This window comes from Heterodontus francisci, chromosome 13 (genome assembly GCF_036365525.1).
Source record: "Heterodontus francisci isolate sHetFra1 chromosome 13, sHetFra1.hap1, whole genome shotgun sequence".
Lineage (NCBI taxonomy): Eukaryota > Metazoa > Chordata > Chondrichthyes > Heterodontiformes > Heterodontidae > Heterodontus > Heterodontus francisci.
This window is the reverse complement of record NC_090383.1, coordinates 64170171-64190901: the sequence shown is the minus strand read 5'-3', so window position 1 is coordinate 64190901 and position 20731 is coordinate 64170171. Positions and strand designations below refer to the sequence as shown.

At 44.2% G+C, this 20731-nt stretch overlaps 1 protein-coding gene across 6 annotated transcripts in view; it reads left to right on the top strand.

Moving 5' to 3' along the window:
- cfap36 (cilia and flagella associated protein 36) overlaps positions 1–20731 on the top strand; it is a 134323-nt gene that overhangs the window by 104599 nt on the left and 8993 nt on the right. For all 6 annotated transcript variants that reach the window (XM_068044900.1, XM_068044903.1, XM_068044902.1 and 3 more), the window contains 2 exons: positions 12071–12173; positions 16111–16280. In XM_068044900.1, coding sequence (XP_067901001.1) covers positions 12071–12173; positions 16111–16280 — 273 coding nt within the window. The remainder of the gene's footprint in view (positions 1–12070; positions 12174–16110; positions 16281–20731) is intronic.

Sequence of the window (20731 nt, the reverse complement as noted above, 5' to 3'; positions counted from 1 at the left end):
CAAAGTGGACTCCATGCATTTGTGAAAGCCTCCTGTATTTATACTGGCAAGAATTTTTGACTCATGACACTAGTGAGAAACCCCACCAATGAGGCACAGGAGCACTACAACAGGAGCCATATGAGCATATGCACATACGAATTAGGAGCAAGAGTAGGTCACTCGGCCCCTCAAGTCTGCTCCACCATTCAACAAAATAATGGCTGATCTGATTATAACCTCAACTACACATTCTGGCCTACCCCAGATAACCTTTCACCCCCTTATTAAGAATCTATCTACCTCTGCCTTAAAAATATTCAAAGACTCTGCTTCCACAGCCTTTTGAGGAAGAGAGTTCCAAAGACACATGACCCTCAGAGAAAAAAATTGTCCTCATCTCTGTCTGAAATGGGTGACCCCTTGTTCTAGATTCTTGCACAAGAGGAAACATCCTTTCCACATCCACCCTGTCAGGACCCAAGACCTTATATGGTTCAATCGAGTCGCCTGTTACTCTTCTAAACTCCAGCAGATACAAGCCTAACCTATCTAACCTTTCCTCATAAAACAACCCGCCCACTCCAGGTGTTAGTCTAGTAAACCTTCTGTGAACTGCTTCCAACGTATTTACATTCTTAAATAAGGAGACCAATATTGTACACAATACTCCAGATGTGGTCTCACTAATGCCCTGTATAACTGAAACATAACCTCCTTACATTTGTATTCAATTCCCCTCGCAATAAATGATAACATTATATTAGCTTTCCTCATTACTTGCTGTACCTACATATGACCATGAGGTGTGTCACAGAGCAAACTATCAATGTTGAAGATCCACTTACGATCCACTTCTCCATAGATCTGGAGCTGCTTGTCAATACTCGCCAGCGACCGTCTCCAGAATCATAGTGGTGTGCTGTAAAGCGCTGTGCAGCAGAGGGGACTGCGGGTGGAGGAGGAGGAAGATGCTCATCAGTCATCTTCAGTTGAAGAGAACATTGCAAAAGAGAAAGTATATGAAGATGTGGGGGCAACTGTCAACAGACCAGCCGTGTACATTTTTGCCCAGGATGTCTCGTAGCTAGAAGGTTCAGTTAATTATTCTGAATGGAAAAGTAACAAATGAAAGCCACCACCAACATCAACCCCTGTACAACACCCCACCTCCCCCACCTCCCTTTGCATTAGACAGGCCTTCTGCCAAACACATTTATTGCACATCCATCCAATGGGTCCTGTCATGTATTGGCATTCATGAAACAGGGGAAAGGATGAGTTGACACTCGGGACGCAATAATGGGCAGAACATAAAAGTAGTGCTAATCAATAAATTTTATGTGACATTATAAAAAAAATGAAAGTTAACAATATAACACTTTGTCAAAAACCCATGTGTATACCCTTGGTGAATTACAGTTGCTTTAACTTGCGCTTCCATGTGGTGCATCCCATTTGACTTCAGTAAAGGTAAAGGCAAGTCGTTCAGATCCCTGCCCTGACTGCTGAGATGCATTTGGCCTATGACCTTTCAGTTTTGGAGGCCCTGAGGGCCCTGCCAAAGACTACTTCATCTGCACCTATGCAGGTGCAGACGACCTGTAAGAGACGAGGTTGACACTAGCTGGATGGGAGGAAGAGCAGTGGGTGAGAAGTGGGGGCGCTTTGAGGGGAGTTCCCATTTTCATATCTCCTTTTGTCATCCTCCCTCTCCTGGACCAGTCCCACATCATTCCTAACATTCTACTGCACACCAGCTTGGTGAAGATCAATTATGCATTGTAAAGCCACGGAAAAGGTATCTGTCATCCTGTTTAAGGTGGCAGACATGGTGGCATCCAAATTCTACTCGGCCATGGTCATGAACTCATTGAGAGCTGCACTTGAAGCTCCATTGAGGTAGTCTTACACTGCTTGATGAGTGTTCTCCCAATTATCTACGACACAAGTACACTAGTGTTTGAAATACTCAGCAGGTCTGGCAGCATCTGTGGAGAGAGAAGCAAAGTTAACATTTCAGGTCAGTGACCTTGCATCAGAACTGGCAAAGGTTAGAAATGTAATACGTTTTAAGCAAATAAAGTGGGAGTGGGGCAAAAGAGAACAAATTGGAAGATGTTGATAGGACAGAGGGTCACAGAGAATAACTGACAAGGAGGTCATGGGGTAAAGGCAAAGACAAAGAGTGTGTTAAGGGTGTGATGAAATTCAAGGTGTTAGTGCAGAGAGGGTGTTAAATGACAGAATAATAAAAGCCCTAGTCACAAGCAAAATCATGAAAACAAAATGAAAAAGAAACAGTGGGCGGGCACATGGTTAAAAAAAAGTGTAATGATGAAACAAACTAAAATAAAATGAAATACAAAGTAAAACTAAAAAAAAGGGGGGAGCAGTTATGCTCTGAAATTATTGAACTCAATAAGGCAGAGACAAGTTGCCAGGACCTGATGGCTTGCATCAAAGGGTTTTAAAATAAGTGGCTGCAGAGATAGTGGAAGCATTAGTCATAATATACCAAAACTCACTGGATTCCGGTAGGGTACCAGCGGATTGGAAAACTGTTAATGTGACACCCCTATTCAAGAAAGGAGGGAGACAGAAAGCAGGAAACTACAGCTTAACATCAGTCATTGGGGAAAATGCTAGAGTCCATTATTAAGGAAGAAATAGCAGGTTTTTAGAAAAACATAATGCAATCAAAGAGAGTCAACATGGTTTTATGAAGGGGAAATCATATTTGACAAATTTGTTAAAGTTCTTTGATGATATAACAAGCAGAGTGGATAAAGGGAACCAGTAGATGTAGTGTATTTGGATTTTCAGAAGGCGTTTAATAAGGTGCCACATAAAAGGTTATTGCATAAAATAAGAGCTCAGGGTATTGGGGCTAATGTGTTGACATGGATTGAGGACTGGCTAACACACAGAAGGCAGAGAGTCGGGATCAATGGGTCTTTTTCAGGTTAGAAAGCCGTAACTAGCGGGATGCCACAAGGATCGGTCCTAAGGCCTCAACTATTTACTATCGATATCAATGACTTGGAGGAAGGGACAGAGTGTAGTGTTTCCAAATTTGCTGATGATACAAAAATAGGTGGGAAGGCATGTTGCGATGAGGACACAAAGAATCTGCAAAGGGATATAGATAGGTTAAGAGAGTGGGCAAAAACTTGGCAGATGGTGTTCAATGTGGGAAAGAGTGAGGTAATCCACTTTGGTAGGAAGAATAAAAAGACAGATTATTATTTAGATGGAGAAAGACTACAAAATACTGCAGTACAGAGGGATCTGGGTGTTCTTGTGCATGAAACTCAAAAGGTTAGCATGCAGATGCAGCCAGTAATTAGGAAGGCAAATGGAATTTTGGCCTTTTTTGCTAGGGGGTTAGAGTTTAAAAATAGGGAAGTCTTGTTACAACTGTACAGGGTATTGGTGAGGCCACACCTGGAGTATTGTGTACAGTTTTGGTCCCCGTATTTAAAGAAGGATATACTAGCATTGGACCCTGTTCAGAAAAGGTTCACTAGGCTGATTCCTGGGATGAAGGGGTTGTCTTATTAAGAAGGGCTAAACAGGTTAGGCCTTTATTCATTGGAGTTTAGAAGAATCAGACATGATCTGATAGAAACATATAAGATTTTAAGGGGACTTGACAGGGGTCCTCAGTACCGTGCTCTCTGGCAGCGTGGCCTGGATAACGTATGTCAGCCAAGAGCGACGTCTCAATTCATTCCATCTTCACTGCCTCCGGAGAATACTTGGCATCAGGTGGCAGGACCATATCTCCAACTCAGAAGTCCTTGAGGCGGCCAACATCCCCAGCTTATACACACTACTGAGTCAGCGGCGCTTGAGATGGCTTGGCCATGTGAGCCGCATGGAAGATGGCAGGATCCCCAAAGATACATTGTACAGCGAGCTCGCCACTGGTATCAGACCCACCGGCCGTCCATGTCTCCGCTTCAAAGACGTCTGCAAACGTGACATGAAGTCCTGTGACATTGATCACAAGTCGTGGGAGTCAGTTGCCAGCGTTCGCCAGAGCTGGTGGTCAGTCATTAAGGCGGGGCTAAAGTGTGGCAAAGAGACTTAGCAGTTGGCAGGACAAAAGACAAAAGCGCAAGGGGAGAGCCAACTGTGTGACAGCCCCGACAATCAAATTTTTCTGCAGCACCTGTGGAAGAGTCTGTCACTCTAGAATTGGCCTTTATAGCCACTCCAGGCGCTGCTCCACAAACCACTGACCACTTCCAGGCGCTTACTCATTGTCTCCCAAGACAAGGAGGCCAAAGAAGAAGAAGATGACAGGGTAGATGTTGAGAAGATGTTTCCACTAGTGGGGGAATCTCGAACTAGGGGACATAGTTACAGAATAAGGGGGCACACATTTAAAATTGAGATGTGAAAGAATTTCTTCTCTCAGAGGGTGATGAATCTCTGGAGTTCTCTGCCTCAGAGAGTTGTGGAAGCTAGGTCACAAAATGTATTTAAGGAGGAGGTAGACAGATTTTTGAAATCTCGGGGAGTCGAGGGTTAGGCTGAGTAGGCCCGATAGAGGAGTTGAGGCCTGGGACAGATCAGCCATGATGTTATTGAATGGCATAGCAGGCTTGAGAGGCTGAATGGCCTATTCTTGCTCCTATTTCTTATGTTCTTATGTTCAGTCCGATAGGCTGTAGCATGCCTAATCGGTAAATAAGGTGCTGTTCCTCAAGCTTGCATTGATGTTCATTGCAACACTGCAGCAATCCCAGGACAGATATGTGGGCGTGAGAGCAGGGCAGGGTGGTGTTGAAATGGCAAGCGACAGGAAGTTCGGGGTCATGTTTTCGGACTGAGCGGAGGTGTTCCGCAAAGCGGTAACCCAATCTGCGTTTGTTCTCCCCAATGTAGAGGAGACCACATTGTGAGCAGCAAATACGGTATACTATATTGAAGGAAGTACAAGTAAATCGCTGCTTCACCTGAAAGGAGTGTTTGGGGCCTTGGATAGTGAGGAGGTAAAAGGGCAGGTATTACACTCCTGCGATTTCAAGGGAAGATGCCACGGGAAGGGGCCGAGGTGTCAGGGGTAATGGAAGAGTGGTCCAGGGTGTCGCTGACGGAATAATCCCTTCGGAATGCTAACAGGGGAGGGGAGGGGAAGATGTGTTTGGTAGTGGCATCACGCTGGACATGGCGGAAATGGCGGAGGATGATCCTTTGGATGTGGAGGCTGGTGGGGTGGAAAGTGAGGACAAGGGGAACCCTGTTGCGGTTCTAGGAAGGAGGGGAAGGGGTGAGAGCAGAGGTACGGGACATGGGCCGGACACGGTTGAGGGCCCCGTCAACCACAGTGGGGGGCAATCCTCGGTTGAGGAAAAAGGAAGACCTATCAGAAGCGCTATTGTCGAAGGTTGCATCATCAGAGCAGATGCATCGGGGACAGAGAAACTGGGAGAATGGAATAGAGCCCTTACAGGAGGCAGGGGTGTGAGGAAGTGTATATTCTACTAATATTCATTATAAGCCCACCAACTCACACAGCTACCTCGACTACACTTTCTATTGCTGTAGATGCACGAGAACAATTCCTCATTGGACTCCATTCCTTCTGAGAGTGCACAATCACAGAAAGAACGAGATAGAAATTAGTTGTGCCAAAGTAATAATCTTGACAATCACCATAGTCTTCTTACAGTTCAGTCATGGATGAAAAAAGGTCAGCATGCGTGTCAGAAATGTTTGTAATTCTGTCACGAACCATCGGTGAGTTCCGAGTCCCTCCATCTCTGATTGAGAGGTACACTTAACTTCATAACATCCTCCTCTACATCTGTGCATTACACAAACTGTGGCAGGCCACCTCCAGTTCTCTCCCTTTCCGTTGCTTTTTTATGTTCTCTTCTGCTGCAAGGAGTGAGAAACCAGACCTGTGAGTGACTGAAAGTCACGTATTGGATGCAGTGCATTCAGTGAGAGTGGCCATTAGACAGATGTATCATATTGCATAAAGATTGTGGAGAGTGGCAATGGTGGATGGATACATGGCGAGGTGAGGAAGTGCTTAGAAAGTGTTCTGCTGAAACTTAAGTGGGTGTGAGGCGTGATGTGATGGAGTATGCTCGGCAAGCCAGAGTTGGGGTTGGTGGGGGAAATGGGGTTGCACCACAGAATGTAGATGAATCAATTTTTGTACTCACTTTTCCTGACCTAGTTAGATCATTAAACTGTTTCTTACACTGCATCCAACACCAGAGTACAATGCTCTTGCTGCTCAACTTCTCAGCCACCTCCAACCATGTCATATTGGTGACAGCCGCAGGTATCTTGTTCCCATTAATAGAGAAAAGTATGTCCCTCCTGCTCTAGACTGCACCCAGCAGTAATTCCATGAATGTATCTTTAAATCTTGGGTGCTGTCTTTTTCTCTCGGCATTCATTCGAAACATCTCCTGGCTGCTCCAAATTCCATTTCTGCATTGGCCCTTCACATAGTATACTCGAGATTGCATCATGTGGGTGCATGTCACAGCCGCTGCTCAACTTGGAGACACAAAACCTGAAAGTCAAAATTTATTGCCCCATTCAAGCTGAAATTGGAGAATCAGACCCACCGAATTTACCTCCTGGTTTCATGCACACACGACTAAACACGATTTCAGCAGCAGGGAGGACCTTCCACCAGTGCACTTTAAAGGCATTATCAATGACTTTCAGATTAGTTGTTGTTTGATTTCCGCTGCCTGTTGCTGAGTTTGTAGAAGCTTTTGGTGGTTTGTACTGTATTTTAAAGTTGCTGAGGTCTTCAGGGAGTGTTGTGGCAGATTGTGAAAGACTTGGTCCTGACTGCAAGGATTCTGCACAAAACAGTAGCTCCTAGACATGAGTGCACATGTATGCAATCCCCTCAGACTACACCATAATGGGGAGAATGAGCAGAGGCGACACAGAGCAGGACAAGCTGCTGGAAGAGGTAGAAGGAGGAGGCCATGTCTGCCGACAGAGTTCAGGCAGCAATTCTCTTACTTGAATCTCAGCAAGGAGCAGTGTGTCAGATGTCTCCATTTCACTAAGAAGGTCTTCACTAAAATCTGCCACCTGCTACAGCCACAGTTGCAGCCTCAGAGCAGGGCGAGGACATCATTGCCAATGGCTGTGAAGGTGACCATGGCCATGACCTTTTATCCGTCTCTTTCCTTCCAGGCTGGAGCAAGCATTATTTGCAACATCTGCTTGCTATCCATTGTTGCGCAATGGAGATCACTGTGGTTCTCTACACAAAGAGAACTGAATACATTTCATTTTCTGTTGCCAGGGCGAAGCAGGCGGAGCGAGCATGCAGCTTCGTGAGGATTGCAAGCGTCCCCATGGTGCAGAGTGCCATTAACAGTATGCATGCTGCTCTGCGGGCGCCGCCTGTCAACTACGAGATGTACCAAAACCAGAAGGGATTACACTCCTTCAACGTGCAGCTGGTGTTCGACTACATGCAGCATACCAGGCAGGTCAATGCCTGGTATCCTGGGAGCAATCAAGATGCCTTCATTCTGTGCCAGTCCATTGTACCATCTGCATTTGAACCATCACAACAAACTAGAGGGGACAAGAGCTAGCTGCAGACCACATTCCTCATGATTCCAATACACGACTAACACACAACTCCCGCACAAAATGTGATCGAGCAGATCATTTGGGTGCTTAAATAATGCTTCTGCTGCTTGGCCCATTCTAGTGGAGCCCTGCAGTAGTCGGCAAATCGTGTGTCAAAACTCGTGGTGGTCTGCTGCATGCTGCTTAACTTTGCCATCATGAGGGTGCAGCCCTTGCCACCAGCTATACAGAGACTATCTGAGGAGAAGCAGTAAGTGCTGAAGAAGGGAGAAGGCAACCCGAACATCCCAATTCTGGCCAGGCTGTCCGTGATTGACCAGTGAACATAACCCCAGTTCCCCATTCACCAAAAGTCCCACAACTTGCCTTCTCTCACAGAGTCCTCTTGGCCACAACGCTAAAATAAAAGCCACAAAACAAACATTCCAAACCAAGTTAATAAATCAAAGCATCCGAAATTGAATATAAAAGTCCACTAATCATCCTTGTGCATATCCTTAATGCCTGTCTTCCATGTGCCTTTGCCTGTCCTAGTGCTCCAACACAATGCTACCCAGTGGCTGTCGGATGGCTGGTGGAAGGCTACTGACTTTCAGTGGGGGAGACTGCAGATGGTCTTGCAAAGCACCTCTAGCCCTGGACGTGTAGGCTTCAGACTGAACCATCTTGGTTTGGGCAACAGCAGTCAAGGCTAGCTGGCTAGCTGACAGGCAACAGCAAGGGCACTCGCAGAGTGTTAGTGCTGGGAGGATGAATGCTGTCAAGCTGAGAGGTATGGTAACATGGTGGTTATGATACAAGACTCAATCCAGAGGCTTCCACTAATGATCTAAAGACATGAGTTCAAATCCCACCATAGCAGCTGGAGAATTAAAATTAAATAAATCTGGAATGAAAAGCTAGTATCAGTTATGGTGACCAGGAAACTACAGTACTGTCAGTTAAAAAAAAAATCTGGTTTACCACAAGAAGGAAATCAGCCATCCTTGTCTGGTCTGGTCTACATGTGACTCCAGACAGGGAGATGTTGGCTTAGTGGTAATGTCACTGGACTAGTAATCCAGAGGCCTGGATAAATGGCCTGGGGGCACAGGTACAAATCCCACCATGCAGCTGGTGGGATTTCAATTCAATTAATTTATAAAATTTCAGTTAATTAATTGAAATCTGGAATTGAATGTTTGTCTCAGTAATGGTGGCAGATTATCATAAAAAACCCATCTGCTTCACTAATGTGCTTTAGAGAAGGAAATCTGCCATTTCTACCTGGTCTGGCCTACATGTGACTCCAGACCCACAACAATGTGGTTGACTCTTAACTGCCTCTGAAATGGTCCAGCAAGCACTCTGTTCAAGGGCAATTAGGGATGGGCAACAAATTCTGGCTTTGCCAGTGATGCCCACATCCCAGGAAAGAATAAAAGACCCACAACAATGTGGTTGACTGTTAACTGCCCTCTGAGATGGTCTAGTTAGCCAATCAGTTATATTCAAAATGGTGGCTCACTACCTTTTCAAGGGCAGTTATGGGGGTGGGCAATAAATGTTGGCCTATCCAGCAATGCCAGCATTCCCTGAATGAATTTTTTTTAAATGTTTGTACGCCACAGACTGCTATCCCCTGGGGTGGCACCTCAGCTATCCTAGCAATTTGTCGGAGGACAGATTACTGGACTGCTGTGACACCCTGCAAGCCCCTTTGAACAGTGGTATCCACAGTTATGATGTCAGCAGTCTTAGCCTGTGTGGTAGCAAGCTAAGTTTGCACGAGAGCAATCTGAGCTTGCATGGAAGCAAGCTGAGCTTGCTTGAGAGCAACAGCATTAACGTTTCAGGTCTGTGACCTTTCATCAGTTTGACTTCTGATGAAAGGTCACAGATCAGAAATGTTAACTCTGTTTCTCTCTCCACAGATGCTGCCAGACCTGCTGAGTATTTCCAGCACTTTCTATTTTTATTTCAGATTTCCAGCATCTGCATTATTTTGCTTTTATTGCTTGAGAGCAGTCTGAGCTTCAACTGCAGCACCCAGACTTTGGATAGCATCTGTTTGTGCTGCAAAGGAAGCTAAGCCATCAGCTATCAGATGCTACCTTAATAATGTGTCTGCAAGTGTTCTTTTAGAGTTGGCCACCACTTCCATGTTCTATACAAAGTCCTGTACCAAGTTGGTGCTGGACCTCTCCATACTCCTTGACCGCAGGCTTTCTGGCAGGTCTACCAATGCACCAAGCACTTCTTTGTGCATTCCCATCAGTCTTCTTCTGTAGAATGCCCCATGAAAGCTGTCATCCGAGTCCTCTACAGCAGAACCAGTGTGCACCCTCACCTTCCATGTGCTACCGGTGTCTCACCACGTACAGATCTTACTTCTAAGCTAGTCTCTAAAGTACTTGCAGTGTGACTATCTGAGCTGGTGGCTGCGAGTGTGAAAGCAAGTGATGGTGCTTCTTCTTGATCACTGTCTTCCTGCTCTGCCACCTCTTTCTCTTCCACCATTACCTAGTCAGGCTGCAGTCCTTGGGTATTTGAAAGGAGAAAGGCACAAGGGACAAGGGTAATATTATACTGAGAGTAGTGATGGAAAACAAGAGGTGCATGCTCACGCCATCTGTAGCTTATAAAGCAGAAGACATTGTGGAATAAGGGGAAAGTGGGATGTGAGAAGAAGGATTATGTATGTACATGCTGTCATCTTTGATGGTTTCAGTCTTGGCCATTCCAAAGATGGCGAGCACCATCTCTTCCTTGGGGGTAACTACATACAACCTTGCCTGTTCCCACCAGTTAGGCGCTATTACCAACGGTTATGCACAACCTTGTCCTGCAAGAGAAAGGGAATGTGTGTGTGGGGGGTGGGAGGGGGAGGGTACTGTGTGTTTGGGTGATGTGGATATCCAGGTGGAATAGCTGGCAGTGTGTGCAAGCTGTGAGATGTGGGTGTGAGGCTTGCAGCAGGGCTAAGTGTGTGAGAGTGAGATGAAGCTATGAATATTAGGCATGAGTCCTGATTAATAGAGATTGTTGGTAGGGAGTGATGTGTGCGTAGTGAATTGAGCAGCGTGTGAGACTAGTGGCTCAGTTGGTAGGTTATGGCCTTTGCAGATGCATTCACTGACCTTGACCTTTTGTGTGAAGTCATTGAACATGTCACAGCACTGCATGTAGGTCCACGGGGATAGACTGCTGACATCGACCCTGATGGCTATCTGGTTCCACTGCCTTTGCAGTGTTTGTCTAGAGGGTGCCTGTAGATAGTGGACGTCTCCTCTCCACCTCCTACACCAAGGCCTCCAGTGTAACATAGAACCATAGAAAGATTACGGCACAGAAAGAGGCCATTCAGCCCGTGACTACAGCGGCCAAACAAAACTAGCCGCCCAATCTAATACCACCTTCCAGCACCTATTGAACCATCTGAGAACCTTGGAACATACTCTGTCCCTTGTTGTTCCATTAGTCACTCTTTTTCATGCTCAAACTCTCTTTCCCCAGCCACTTCCGGCACCTGCTGCAGCCAGAATGCACCTCCCTGTTTGAGAGGTGGAATTTGGCTTTGAGTAGTGCAATCTAGCTTCAAGTGGTGCTAACCTCACATGAACTTAGGCCCTCTGCTGAGCTGTGCAGCTACTCAACACTATGCACTGGGCTGCACACTACAATTATTTAAATGAACAGGCAGCACTAAGTTTGTATGCTGCCTGCATTGGAAGCAACGGTTGCAAGTTAATCACATATTCCAATCCTCTCACCCATTTTTGTGGGCTATCTAATTTTGCCCCCATAAGACCATAACAATGCAGCAAACTAAGTTTACTCCCTTCATCTATGTATGCTAGCAACGAGCTACTTTTTAAATAAAGAAAATACTTTCTCTGTTTTGATGTGTGTTTGAAAACATTTATTTAATTATAAAATCTTTAACTTTTTTAAATCAAAGAGTTTATTTCTAAAAATGAAATAAAACTTTGAACATATAAAAGGTTTTTATATGAGTTAACAACATCCTGGGAATAGGAAGGGAATATGGAGTTCTAATGCAGATTTGTTGAGTGTGTATTAGCAACATTATCTGAAATGACCTGACTGGATCATCAAAATATTACCTAGATACTTGTCAATACAAAATAATTGGATATAGTAATTGTATAGGGTAGTGGTACCCGTAGTACTGAGCAGCTCACTTCCCTGTCACCTGTGGTGCACAGGAACCCTTCAATCAGAGACTGAGGCAAACTGCTGGAAATAGCCTAGATTTCCCAATGGGTGTTATTTTAACTGCCGATAATTCATGTAAAACAGATAAATTACCATTAGCATTAAAATAATGGCAGTTGGAAAACTTAGGCTGACAAGTCAATGTCCTGATGGATAGACACACAATGAACACACAAGTAAGGAAGAAATAAAACTCCCAAGACATAGAAACTATTGAGAGGGTAGAGGAACTACTTATGTTCTGAATCTTCAAGCCGAAATATCTGATATTTTTCAGGGTGTTATGAAGTCAAAAAAAGCCGCAGAGACAATTACAGAAGCTGTATCCTCATGTGAAGTTAGGAACAAGTTGGGCAATGATCAACAAAGCAACTTATCAGGTAACTAGAGGCATAACACCTGTAAAGTTATTGATACTGTTGATATTATTAATGGCTTTGGAGGCTGATTGCTAATATTTCAATTTATATATATATATATATATATATATATAAATAAATAATATAGTTGAATATGGAGTTCATAGAATTAAAAAATCTGAAATACCTGTTAATTTATTTGATTCTAAAAAATAAATATTGTTATTTTGCTTTTTAAAAACTTTAAGCCTTGTTAAAAAGATTTTTACAGGAATTATAAATACTTTCTGTGGTTTCTCTCTAATCCTCCTTCCTTTTCTGTTGGGTACTTTTTCAATTTGTATCTGATTATCTATGAGGTACTTTGGGACAGGTGTGATATATGAACAATGGCAGACAGATGAAGACCCTTTGGTCCATCCAGCTTGCCCCACAGGATTGCGATATGTTGTGCATCACGATATATACGCTCCTCAACCCACCCAAAACCATGTGATCTCCTGGGATTGGCAAAAAAGAAAGAATCCATTTGGGGAAAAAATTCTGGGATATTTCTTTCTGATCTATCTAGGCAATCAAAACTAGTCCAGGAGATCACTCTGACCCTGACGTACCTAGCTTTGTAAGAGGTGACGTCCATCTCAACCAGATGAAATTCAGCAATTCAGCATCCAACACATGAGAAAGCAACCTGTTTCAGATGTTAGCTATTCTCTGGGAAAAGAACTTCCTCCCCAACCTATGCAATTTGATTTAATTGGAACAAACTGTCAATTGGAACAGAATGTATTCCCTTCATCATCTTATAAACTTCACTCAGGTCACCCCCAAGTCTGCACTTCTGTAAAGTGTAGAGTCCCAACTCTTTTAGCCTATATTAATAACTAAGATGCTTTATTCAGAGAATTAGTCTGGTGGCCCTCCTCTGCACCCGTTCCAAAACCTCGATATCACCCAGCATGTGAGGAGACTGAAACGGGACACTGTATTCTAAGTGAGGCCTGACCAAGGTCTTGTACAAGGACAAAATAGTAGGCCTGGTCTTATACTCAATTGTCCAATGAATGCACCCTAACATCGTGTTTGTCCTAGCTATAACTTCACAGCATTGCTTATGTACCTTTACAGATGTATGCACCAGAACACCCAAATCGTTTTTTTTCTCCACCTTCTTTAATGCTTTTGAATGAAAGTTGTTGTTGTTTGCATTGTTTGAAAAGTTACAAATATTTAACTGTTGTGTTGTCTGATGCAGCAGAAACTAACTTAGACCATGAAACAGATTAAATATTCAACAGAAATGTTTTAATTTAATGAAACAATTATAATTTATTTACCATTAGTAAGGATAGAGGAGCAATGCAGAGCTCCCTTTTGGAGAAGACGAAAGCACTGGAACAGTGCTCCTGAAAGCAGCAAAATCGCATCAGTCATTGTACGGTACACACATTATATAGTTAAGGTTGATATCCACAATGATTGGGTTGCAGAGAGGCAGGCAGTTGCTACTGAAGCTTTGCATCTCCAACTGATGGCCTAAGAAAGAAAGAACTTGCTTTTATATCGTTCCTTTCAGAGACTTAGGATCTTCCAAAGTGCTTGATGTCATTTAATTACTTTTGAAGTCTGGTGAGTACTGTAAAGTAGGAAAACACGGAAGCCAATTTGCACATGACAATGTCCCACAAATAGTGAGGTAAATGACCAGATAATCTGTTTTTAGTTATGTTGGTTGTGGAATACGTATTGGTCGGAAAACTGGGAGCACTCCTGTGCTGCTCCTCCTTCAAACAGTGTCATTGGATCATATACCTCCACCTGAGAGGATAGAGGGGGCTTGAATCTGATATCTCATCCAAATGATTGCGCCTCTGACCGTGCAGCACTCCCTCTAAACTATACTGAAGTGTCAGTCTGGATTATGCTTCAGTGTTTGGACTGGGGCATGAATGTAGGGAAGTGTGAAGTTGTTCACTTTGGTTGTAAAAATAGAAAAGCAGAATATTTTTTTTTAAAAAGGTGTGAAACTGGTAAGTGTCGATGTTCAGAGAGACTTGGGGGTACTCGTACAAGGAACGCACAAAGTTAACATGCAGGTGCAGCAGGCTATTAGGAAGGCAATTGGCATGTTGGCCTTTATTGCAAGGGGATTGGAGTACAGGAATAAAGAAGTCTTACTAAAATTGTACAGGGCTTTGGTGAGACTGCACCTGGAAAACTGTGTACCGTTTTGGTCTCCACGTTTAAGAAAGGATATAAAAGCAAAATACTGTGGATGCTGGAAATCTGAAACAAAAACAAGAAATGCTGGAGTCACTCAGCAGGTCTGGCAGCATCTGTGGAAAGAGAAGCAGAGTTAACGTTTCGGGTCAGTGACCCTTCTTCGAAAGGATATACTTGCACTGGAGGCAGTGCAGCGAAGATTTACTAAAGTGGTCCTTGGGATGAGGGGGTTGTCCTATGATGAGAGGCTGAGTAAATTGGGCCTATATTCTCTGGAGTCTAGAAGAATGAGAAGCCATCTAATTGAGACATACAAGATTCTGAAAGGGCTTGATAGGGTAGAAGCTGAGAGATTGAGGGAATCTGGAACACGGGGACACAGTCTCAGGATGAGGGACAATCATTCAGGAATGAGATGAGGAGAAATTACTACACTCAAAAGGTAGTGAATCTATGGAATTCTCTACCCCAGAGGGTTGTGGATGCTCCATCATTGAATACATTTAAAGCTGGGATAGATAAATTTTTGGTCTTGCAGGGAATCAAGGGATATGGGGAGCAGACAGGAAAGTGGAATTGAAGCCTAAGATCAGCCATGACCATATGGTCTACTTCTGCTCCGATTACTTGTGTTCTTGTGTTCTAATTCAAGGACAGGAAGGCTACCAACTGAGCTAAGTTCATAACCTTATAAGATCGACCGAGTTGACAAACCTGGCAAAGGGAGTTTGGAACTTAGTTGATCTCTGTGGTATGCCCATCTAAATCAAGCCAGGCAGGTCACAGTGCTGCAAGTCTCGGTTGATTATTGACCAACCAGCATAGATCATTATTGGGACCTGGAGGGGTAGACATTATCTAAGGCTGAAATTCTTCCCACTGAGCTCCAAGTAACCCTGTAAGCCAGTACCCTACTGGTTGGACAGTTTTTGCTGCACAAACAGTGACAAGCTTATCTGTACTGATAAGATTGTGATGTTAATGATTAAACTCCAGCATAACCCAACAATATTTGGGGTCCCTCACCGTTGGCTGTTACTAATCTGTGCATAAGAACATACACTATCTTAAAAAAATTTAGTAGGATTATCATTCCGATAAGGATAACGATCAGTGCTGCTTTTTGTGGACTTTTTCTCACTGGTGCTATGACAGTAACCAGGCTGACTTGGAAAAATCTTCAGAATAGAATTCCCTTTTCTTGCTTGAAAATGGAGTCATAAATTACAGGCAAAAAGATTAATTACTAGAAGCACGATAATTTGAAGCAGGCTTAATAAAGTAGCATCTTCATTTGTAGAGATATTAGTTCCATAGCCGCATGAACAAAATTCAATAAAACAGGAATGAGCACTGAGAATCAGTTTTGGCAAGTGATGCATGTGAATGTGTCTTGTTTTCTGATAATGGACTGGCTGATATCCTATTAAACCTGTCGTCAATGTCTTAACACACAAATTAGTACAGATTGATGGCACATGTTTAGCTCCAAACTTGTTGGAAAAAATATTCTTTGTGCTTAAATTTACAGCTAAAATCAGCTAGTACATTCCAGGTATCCCCTTTCCACAGTGACACAAAAATTCATGATCTTTTATTAAGATAATTTGATGAAAACATGATTATATTTTTTGGGCAGAAGGGTCACTTCAGTATTCAAAGAATAAAATGGCTATTCTATATTTTTCCCACTTTCACTTACTGTTTTTGTTTTGATTTATTGGTTACTTACTAGGACAAAGCAATGGAATTTCCAGAAAAGCATTAGGACCAGTGCGGGCCCCAGTGAAAGGAGAACAACCTTTGCCTTCAGAATCAACAGAAAAAAAGATGAACCAAAGTGATGCAGCAGAGACCTGGCTGCAACAGGCAAAAAAAGAAGCAGGAATTTCAGGTTCTGTTATGGTAAGTGCAGGAGAGCTGAATTCCATTTTAGGTAAAATCTAAAAATCAGAAACCAGGGGCTGAATTTTACAAGCCCTCTGACGTTGGGGGTCATGGCAGGGGGGGGGGGGGCCCAGAAAATTCTTCCGGGAGAGGCTCGCCACATTTTACCGGCGGTGGCGAGGCCTCGGTGCAGCCCCCCCCACCACTTGGCGCGGGCCCTTCATTTTAATATTAAAATTAAGTTAAACACATGTAAATTAACTTACCTTGTCCCGGCGGCTGTCCCACGCCAATATTTCGGCCACTGGCCAGAACTCGTGCACCTTCGGAACTCTGTTAAATACATTAAATGGTCATGAGGGGCAGTGGGAGAGGGGCTTCAATCGGTTAATAAAGTTTTAACTTTTAATTTGCCCTCCATGTCCCTTTAAAAATTAAAATTGCAGGTAAGGGCTTGCAGCCATTAGAAATGGCACTGGTGCCTGCGCGGTGGTGCCGCATGCCATTGCCAGTGATGGAGCGGCCGCCCCCTCTATGTCATTGGGGGCAGCCGCTCCGCTCCCTCCATTTAAACGAGACCCCACGCGAAATATCGTGGGGGCTCAGCGGCGCACAAGTCGCCTTCTACAAAGGCGGCGAGCTTATAAAATTCAGCCCCAGATAAGAAATGCATTCACTTAATTTTTTTTCCCTTTCCCAGAAAAACCTAATTCTTCATCATCTATTGTGTACAATGGGTAGTTTGAATATCATAACTGGGAGAATCAGAGCTCACACAACTTTTCCTCATTGTGCCACATGACAACTGCTTTATTATGCAACACCACCCACACCATTACCACCTGTCTCCCTTTCTGGCTCTATTTTCAGATACTTTGACTGCATCAGTCACGATTGTATGCTGTTCCACTATCCTACCAAATAATGAGGTCTAGAAAATTACTGTCAGTTTTGTGTTCCTAAAATTTTATCAACTACCACTCAGAGGTTTAGGAAATTCTGACTGATAGTCTAGATTTTCCTGGGCTCATTGAAGTAATAGTGAGAGAGGCGTTCTGCCTGCTCACATGATGCTACTGGCACCCAACCATATTTTCCTTGTGGTGGGGATGTAGGGTGGGGGGCTATTTGTTATTCAGGACAAGTTTAGAGTAAGAAGCACATTCCTTACTGGTTCTCTGTTGATAGAAGGGAGGGAGATTGGGTCTAGCTACATCAGCTCAAAGGTTGCTGCAGCTTAAAGGGCCAGAGTATGGAAGCTTGATTAGAAGAGGAAAGAGTGTCCTGGCCTAGAGCTCAAGTTACTGCTCCAATGGAAAAAAGGAAGAGGAATGTCAGGAGGGTGTACAATGACCAAAGCCATACAATTTTCCAAAATTTCAGTGGAAGTCATATGGAAGAGATAAGGGAACCCGAGAAAGGAATCCCCAGAAATAGGACGTTCAGGAAGTTTGGAAGGATGTGGGTCAGGCTACCTCAATGACACCACGAACAGTGCTATAAAAGTTTTAATGACCTTATCAGGTTGACTAAGGTGATTGATGGCATGAGTGCCCATGCAAATGCATGAAGCATGACTCGCCTTCACATCATCCAAGGCCATACATTGGCCAGTAATTTACCATTGCAGTAACTTCCCCAGATGTGTGGCAGAAACCTTGTTTATACTTGTAAACAATTTCTGTCTAAACTTCTGATGAAGTTACGGTGACAGTGTGGGAGCGAGTCCAAGAAAATTCTCAACCTTTGTAAAACAAGAGACGAATAAGACAGTTATTATGCACAGAAAAACTCCCCACTCCCCACCCCACACAATCACACCACTACTTACGCCAGCACTGCACTGTCCCATATGACATTTCCTGTAGCAACTGTGAAAACTACTGCAATTCCTGTACCTTGAAAGCATTATCACAGTTGAATATCTGCAGATACCTGGGTGAAATGAAAGCAGGATGCCTGTGCACAACTACAGGCAAAGGAGTGCCACAGGTGAAGGAATGTCTCTCATAGGTGCTAGACCTTTAAAAATGAAAAGATTGCTGAGCAGTATGGAAGTTCCAAAGTGCACTTCTTGCACCTGATTAATGCACTTCATCATGGCCCCATATTCATTCAAGCACAAGCCCAAGTATATGCACTCACAAGGAGGTAAATAGTGAGACAGAGGGTATATTATAGAATGAATCACAGAGTACCTGTGAGCAGAAGGAGTTGGGAGAAAATGATGAGGAAACAGCTCTCTCTCTTCAGGGAAGGCAGCAACAATTGCCTTCAGCTGGGGAGCCCAATAACCAAGATCCTATGGGCCCAATCTTTAAATCTATTACTGAGCAGAGATTTCACATTCAGATACTGGAGAAGTCTGCTGTCATGTATTCCTGGCGGTGAATAACTTGGACAATTCTTTGAACCATATCTGCAGTGTTATAAAGGAGGTATAGCATAACATGAAGAACATTCTGGTGACTGAGGCAATCTAGGAGATCTCTGCAGCATCTCGGGGCTGGATTTTATGCAGGAGACGGGGCCCCTGGCGCCGGCCCGAAAAGATGGGGGGAACCCCACCTCTGTATTTTTTCTGACTGCTGGAGCGATCCTCCGGTCTTTTGGGATGAAAGTTTAAGGAGGCGAGATCCCCGTCCCTTTAAACACTTAATCGGATCAGGATCCCGCCTCCAAGAGCTGCTGGCCAATCAGAGGGCCGGCAGCTCAACAGCATCGGCAGCGTCGCCAGGAGCAGTGGCCACTGCCGGTACTGCAGAGGCCTCAGACCCAGGCCCAGCGTTGGAACTCTGGACCCGAGGTAGGTGAGGTGGGATCGCCGGGGCCAGTCCAGAAGGTCAGACGAGAGGGGATGAGTGGGGGGGTTGAATATTCAATCCAGGGGGAGGGGGTTCCTGGGGTGGGGTGCGGGGGTCCTCCGTGTGGCATGAATTACCCATGACGGAGGGAACTTCCTCCCCCTCCCCGCAAGCCCACAGGGAGGGCACCTCTTTTTCCAAGGTGTCCTCCGCAAGGCAGAGGCACTCCCCACTGCTGGTAAGATCCCAGCGACAGCGGGATGAGGCCCTTAATTGACGGTCATTAGGTCACTTAAGGGACTCAATTGTCAATCCTGATGCTCACATGTGCAGTCATTCCCTTAAGTAGTGCGACGTTCTACATTACCCCTTAAAATAACACCCATCTACATCTTCCCTATCCCAAGGAGACTGAGGTAAAGGCGTATTTGACATTTCTGAACTACAGTATTAATGGCGCCAAGGTTAAAGCCCTTGCACCTACAGATGCCAATGGTAGGCTAGTGCTGTGATGGCACATGTGTGTTTATGACTAGTGTCATCCAAACTTCCTCTGGGAACAGTACCACTGATGAGGTTATGACCTGCAACATTGAGAAGAGCTGCCAGATTTTCCATCTGCAAATTTCTGAACCATGGTCAAATACCAGGTATCGTTAGTCAATTAATTAAAGAGACACATCAATTGCAATTGCTGGAATTATTGAGGTGAAACTCGCAAATAATTGTCATCATTTCATGGAAGACGCACTTCTACAGTTTTCCAGAGGGATTGAACCAGCAAACTGAGTTGACCATTGTTCGGTTAAACATTTACAATGTGACATTCTATTTCTGATGGTCTTTTATATGGCAGGTTGCACAGATATTTATTATTATGGCTTACTAAGGAAGCCACAGATACCAATAAAGACAAATTCTATCAGCAATTATCAAGGATGACACAATCTCTTTACATTCATGCCAAAAAAAGGCTGCCTTAGAAATAGGTTCAAAACTTCATACCTGCCCAGTTAAAATCACGTTGTGGTGTTAATTACATCATGGGACCACAGATTTGTATTTATTAATGAGGCACCTCCCTGTTTCCAGGAGATGCGTTTACAGACTGAGCCAATGCCAGAGTTAAACTGACAGTCCACAGAAATGGGGCACGGTCAATGTTTGCTATTTTAATTGCTTGATTGCCTGTTCCTTCTGGTCAGGTTAGGTTAAGATTGGGGCCAGTATTTCAGGATTGCTATGTTGTGTGATTTATGACCTTACCAATTCTTTCCTGCCTCTGGGTCATGTGTGGAACCAACACCACCACCTTAATAGTGATGATTTGTGGGGGGAGATAATTGAAAGAGATCCCATGCACATCTGAGCCCCAAACCCCATGTCCCGATTTCATCTGCATGCATCAGGGTGGGATTTGCGAAGGGTTGTGGGCATTGCTTTTTGGAGCAGAGGTTCAACAGACTTGCCAGACCACCTCTACCGTCCTGAAAATGGGTAGCAAGGAAAATCCAGGTCATTGAGTCCAATTGCTTTACCATACTATCACCCCAACTGAGATTTAGCACTAACCCGGATTAAAGGTAGGACTTAAATAAAAACAGAAAGTGCTGGAAATACTCGGCAGGCCTGGCAGCATCTGTGGAGGGAGAAAGAGAGTTAACG